Source organism: Bactrocera latifrons, unplaced genomic scaffold (genome assembly GCF_001853355.1).
Source record: "Bactrocera latifrons isolate USDA-ARS-PBARC rearing strain unplaced genomic scaffold, ASM185335v1 scaffold_57, whole genome shotgun sequence".
NCBI classification, from domain to species: Eukaryota; Metazoa; Arthropoda; class Insecta; order Diptera; family Tephritidae; genus Bactrocera; species Bactrocera latifrons.
The window spans coordinates 26,056-32,259 of NW_017537234.1; the positions used below are offsets into that span (position 1 = coordinate 26,056).

The window sequence follows — 6,204 nt, forward strand, 5'->3', positions numbered from 1 at the left end:
AATAAAAATTATAAAAGAAAAATAAATAATGTTGTTTTATTTTAGACACAAATGAAGTGTTGTTTTTGTCAAAAATATTTTTTATTTATTTTATTAATAAATATAAACTATTTACACTATTCTCAACTAATTGCAAAACCAAACGCCAATAAAATATAATTAATTTTAAAAGTGATAATTATCCCCTTTTACGGATCATTGCGGCAAATAATTGATATGCGACGATCCTTTTTCACATGTTGTCCTTGAAAATGTGACACATCGTTGCCCAGTATTTCATGCGTAAAGTTATAGCGTGCAGAGTGGCTGTAATTAAAAAAAAAAGCATTACAATTATTCGACAGTCGCTTCAATGCACGCACGCACCTCATTATGTACAAAGAGCGACGACGCAACAGTACATCAACATAGAAATTATTTTCCAAAGTGGTTTCTGGACGATTGCGATATGCATCATCTGCATGCGCAGTATTTTGTGCTGATGTGCTGGCAACCTCCGGCGCTTCCACAGCCTTGCCTTGTTGGTATTTACGCTCATCAACGCGCACCAAACGCATTACGCTATCGCTTAGTAAACTAATGCCGGCTATTGTGTTGCCGCAGTACTAAAATCAGGGAAAACTTTATTCGCTTCGCTCAAAACTCATATTCTATAACGTATTCAACTCATACCCTCGTGCTATCCACATGTGGCTTGATGAGGCCCTCCGCAGCCAAATCCAGTATGTGTACATAAGGCATTATTGCACCATCGAAGGCAGTTTGACGCACACGCTCGAGCACTCCGCGGTTATGTGGATACCATTGTTTGCGCTCCGTTTCGCGGAAGCCATGTATAGCCTATGCGAAAAAGTACTTTTTAATTAAACTTATTTTTCCTGTTTGCTACACATTACATCGTCCCAGTGATCATATTCGTAATGCAGACGTTTCATATAAGGTTCAATTTCTTCCATCAATTTGGTTTCTTCCTCGGTGGTTATGAAATCTGTATGCAAACGTAAATGTTTTATGAAAAGCTGTTGCTCCTCTGCCGGCCATTGTCCATGGAATTCAAAGTGCGTCAAGACATCTAAGAAGATTAGCGAATTATAGTTTTAATTTTTGTTTTTAACTACATGATTATACTCATGTAATCAATACTCGCTTTTGGATGAGGTTTTGTTTTGTTCCAGCACTGGCTCTAGCGAACGGTGTAAGCACTTTGCGTTGCTTATTTCCCTAATTGCTACATATTTGTTGAGCAAAAGATCTATTTTAAACTGCTTCAGATGGCGCAAATTCATTTTATTTTTTTCAAGCTACAGATTGCATTACACTATTTTCTGATTTTACACAGTTTTGAAAGCACTGTTGTTAACAGCTGTAAATTGTTTCATAAGACTTTAAAGGGTTGTCGAACCACAGACTATAATAAAATTTTAAGAAAACACTGCACAATACTCGAATCGCTCAAAATAATAATTTTTTTCACTAATTTCTTTTTTATAAAAAATAGTGCAACCTATTTCGCTGTTAAATATTGATATTTTGGCAATATTACGATTCTTTTGGCGGCGCGTTTTGATGGTACGGATGGAGAGGAGGTCCCCAGAATTAAAAAATCATATACCCTCCTCAGACTCATAATTTTCGAGATGTTTCTATTTAGAGTTCAAACATTTGTAAAAACAATGTTCGTTATTTCATTATGTTTAACCCACATTTCACACATTTTTCATTTAATATATATTTAATTACACTGTACACATTCGAATATATGAAAAATTTACACTAATTGTGTATTTTTTAAGAATATAAATATACTTTAAAAACTATTTTGCACGTTCAAACTTTCATGGGATTTGTGTGTTTACATTTCTGACAAATAACAGTGTCGCCATACTTTCTGTCCTGAAAATATAATCAAAAATCTGTTTCATATTTAGAGATATAAATGATTCAAAATGAAATATTGTTTCATATATTTATGTATATAGATTATATACCATAATAAATAGAAAAAACTTTTTATAGCAGAAAGTAGTTCGACACAAAGAACTATGAACACCTCAGTCGCCCATGGTTATTTTTTTATCTTTATTTATCAAATAACATAAGATACAAAAGCCATTTGCACTATTTTCTCTATATATGTATGTATGTTAAACAGAAAATTTTTTGACAATTTTTTCAAAACACAATGTGGCAAAACTGGTATTTGTTATGTCATGTAAATAATAATAAAATGAGAGTGAGTTGCATATAAAATTGTGGAACTTTAAATACAAATATCTCGTAAACTATTAGTCTGAAAAGGGTATATGTGTATACATTTTTAATCCAGAGAACAAACTTTATTATTATTTTTATTTTAATTTTTTTTTTTATTTTATAAAAGCTTACATAATAATACAATTATTATACAAACTTAAGAAAATACGCAGCACTAGCATCATGGGCTATCGGCCTCTTTATTATTAATTTAATAATATTTCATTAAACCTGGCATGTCTACTAGCTACCGGCACACAAACAGTTCTCTCTGTTTATGTTATTCCTCTCTGTTTATGTTTTGGCTGTCAGAACTGTCTATTTAGATATCAGCTGTTGGATACTATTTTTAGTAACCATAACGAAAATATACACAATTTTTTCGCCCTAGCAATTATAAAGCATATTTGCACTTTTCTACTTTTCTAAACCAAGAAAAAAACGAAAATAAGTGTTTTCGATTCAAAAATAATAATAAAGTGACGACAAAGTTACGTAAAACATAAGCCACAAATGTAAACTAATTTTTGTGTCGTGTCAATTAAGAGCCCACCCACTGAAAACCAAGCCAAAAGCATAACACAAGATGCTACATTTACGCACAGGCAGCAGCCTAGCAATCAAAATATCCGAATGTTGGCGTTTCCAGCAGCTGCTGGCTGCACGGTCACCAGTTTCCACCACCGTATGCACGCTCCAACAGCAAGCCGACTCAGGCGAACCGGCGCAAGCAAATGTGCTGCGAAAGCGTAAATTCAAGCCACACGAGCCGGATAGTGTTGCAGCCATGATCAAGCTGCCTGAACAGTCGCGTGTCGTTATATGTGGCGGCGGCACTGTGGGTGCATCGCTTGCCTACCACCTGGCACTGCAGGGCTGGGGCAAAGACACCATATTAATTGAACAAGATAGAGTGGGTGGCGGCAATCCATGGGCCGCTAGCGGTTTAGCTGGTCGCTTCGAGCCTAGCTACACGGAATTGAAGCTGGCTGAATACTCCATTGACTTGATTAAATCGCTAACGGAACAGGGATTGTCCACGGGTTGGCAGCCAGTCGGTAGCTTGAATTTGGCACGCACTTTCGATCGTATGACCGCTTTCCATCGCATGCGCTCGCAAGGCCGTGCCTGGGGCATCAATTGTGAAATATTAACGCCGGAGCAATGTCAGGAACGCTGTCCATTGATTAATACAAGCGATCTAGCTGGTGGTCTGTGGATACCCGAAGATGGTGTATGCGATCCACACCAAGTTTGTCTCTCCTTCGCTGAGGAGGCCAAACGTTTGGGCGTGCAAGTGGTGGAGCAATGTGCGGTACTGAAGATTAACACTGCACACGGTAAAGTCAGTCGCATTGAAACTACGGCAGGTGATGTATTGTGTGACTTTTTTGTCAATTGTACCGGTTTCTGGGCGCGCGGTGTGGGCACGCTTTCCAAGCCGCAAGTGAAAGTGCCGCTGAAAGCGGTGGAACATCACTACTTGCATACGAAACCGATAGAGGGACTCGATCCCATGACGCCGTTCGTGCGCGACTACGACGGTGGTGTGTACTTCCGCGAGCGCAATGGGCGCATATTGGCAGGTGACTGTTGAAAAATAATACATATTTACGAAACTAACTATAATATAACTTTACTTTAGGCGGGTTTGAGCGCGAAGCGAAAATGCTCTACGAAGATGGCATCATACCGCTGTCGCAGGAAGAACGCGAGCTGCCGCCTGACTGGGATCACTTTCACAGTATGCTCGACGAGCTACTGCATCGTGTGCCAATGCTGAAATCATCGCTACTCGATCGCCTAACAAACTCACTGGAAGCCTTTTCGCCCGATTGCAAATGGATTTTGGGTGAAGCGCCCGAAATACAAAATTACTATGTGTCGGCGGGCATGAAAACGATAGGCGTTTCGGCAGCCGGTGGCATTGGACGTGCGCTCGCCGATTTAATAACGAAGGGCACTACATACTTGGATGTACATATATTGGATATCAGTCGCTTTTTGGGACTGCATAATAATAGTAAATTTCTGCGTGATCGCTGCAAAGAGGTGCCGGGCAAACACTTCGAAATCAATTATCCATTTCACGAATTCAAAACGGGACGCAATCTGCGCATGTCACCTATCTACCCGGCGCTCAAGGAAGCAGGTGCCGTTTTTGGCCAAACTATGGGTTATGAGCGCCCCAACTATTTCGATCCGAATGACAAAAAAGGTAAACGCGAAAGCGTGAAATTTAAAAAAAAAATTTTTTATAATTAATTTTGTTGTTATTTACTTCACAGACGAGTTCGGCATAACACGCTTTCGTACCGCCGAAACGCAAACTTTCGGCAAACCGCCATGGTTCGATCATGTCGCCAACGAGTACAATGCCTGCCGCGAGCGTATCGGCATCGCCGACTATAGTTCGTTTACCAAATATGATCTATGGTCGAAGGGACACGAAGTTGTCGAATTGCTGCAATATCTCTGTTCCAACGATGTCGATGTGCCGGTGGGTGCAATTATACACACGGGCATGCAGAACCATTTGGGTGGCTATGAGAATGACTGCTCAATAGCGCGGCTCTCAGAACGACAGTGAGTAATATTAGTAGTATAAAGGTCGTGCATACCTTATTTACAAACTAATTTTTCTATTTCTTTTAGCTTTATGATGATAGCGCCGACGGTGCAGCAAACGCGCTCCATCACATGGATACGCAAACACATGCCAAATCATTTGCGTTCCGGCGTAAATGTGGCCGATGTGACATCGATGTACACGGCAATTTGCATATTGGGCCCATATACACGCATTTTGCTCTCCGAATTAACTGATACAGACTTGACACCAAAGAACTTCCCATTTTTCACCTACAAAGTGAGTACAGGGTGTTGCTGAAAATTTATTTCTGCTTATTGTTTACATTGCTTTTAACGCAGGAACTTGACGTAGGCTTAGCTAACGGTATACGTGTGCTGAATATAACACACACCGGCGAATTAGGTTATGTTTTGTATATACCCAATGAATTTGCGTTACATGTATACACGCGCCTGTATCAGGCTGGACAGAAATTCGGCATACATCATGCGGGTAAGCAAAATTGTACTTAAATTTGTTATCACCAAAGTAATGCATTGCCGCTAGGCTACTACGCCACGCGCACATTGCGCATTGAGAAATTCTACGCGTTCTGGGGTCAAGATTTGGACACGTTTACCACACCGCTGGAGTGCGGACGCAGCTGGCGGGTCAAATTAAATGTTTGTATTGAATTTTGGAGTTTTAACGTGTTTTTTTTTTTATTTAATATTTGTTGTACACACAGAAACCCATAAATTTCATCGGACGCGATGCGTTGCTCAAACAACGCGAAGAGGGCGTCAAACGCATGTACGTGCAGCTGCTGCTTAACGATCACGACCACGAGATCGATTTATGGTGCTGGGGTGGCGAACCGATCTATCGTGATGGCAAATATGTCGGCATGACCACCACCACCGGTTACGGCTTCACATTCAAGAAGCAAGTTTGTCTCGGTTTTGTGCGCAATTTCGCGGAAGATGGCAGCGAGCTGCCAGTTACTAATGAATACATACTTTCTGGGCACTATGAGGTAGAAGTGGCGGGCATGCGTTTCGAGGCGAAGGTCAATTTGCACTCACCCAATTTGCCAACGAAATTCCCCGACAAGGAGCGCGAGGCATATCACGCGACACGCGACAAGCAAGGTCAAGCCGATTTGCTATCCTACGAGACGTAGTATTGAACAGTGGTTTTATATACTTGCGCGGACACTGCGTCTTTAGACTAGAAGTTTGGATAATAATTTTTAGCATTGAACCTTTTTTTTAAGATTTCATTGCTCCAATTATTATAATCGTTTTATTATTGATTTAACTGTAAATGTTATATTTTTTTGTTATTAGCTGACTTAGGCGTCTTTAATGATATTAATA

General features: G+C 40.1%; 2 protein-coding genes across 2 annotated transcripts; one reads left to right on the forward strand and one right to left on the reverse strand.

Annotated features, from left to right (window-relative positions):
* Window positions 1-57: 57 nt before the first annotated feature.
* On the reverse strand, window positions 58-1,336 carry LOC108974592 (alpha-ketoglutarate-dependent dioxygenase alkB homolog 7, mitochondrial). The gene is made up of 5 exons (XM_018942514.1): window positions 1,148-1,336; window positions 897-1,072; window positions 673-840; window positions 367-605; window positions 58-306 (listed from the first exon to the last, which is right to left on the reverse strand). Exons 1-5 carry the CDS (start codon window positions 1,284-1,286, stop codon window positions 189-191), a joined length of 840 nt encoding a protein of 279 aa, XP_018798059.1. The 5' UTR covers window positions 1,287-1,336; the 3' UTR covers window positions 58-188.
* A 1,270-nt stretch (window positions 1,337-2,606) lies between these two features.
* On the forward strand, window positions 2,607-6,201 carry LOC108974581 (pyruvate dehydrogenase phosphatase regulatory subunit, mitochondrial; the record flags this gene model as incomplete). The annotated part of the gene is given in 7 exon segments (XM_018942499.1): window positions 2,607-3,839; window positions 3,899-4,471; window positions 4,542-4,839; window positions 4,909-5,122; window positions 5,185-5,338; window positions 5,393-5,508; window positions 5,574-6,201. Coding segments are annotated over 7 exon segments (2,790 nt in total). The 5' UTR covers window positions 2,607-2,839.
* Between the last annotated feature and the right edge of the window lie 3 nt (window positions 6,202-6,204).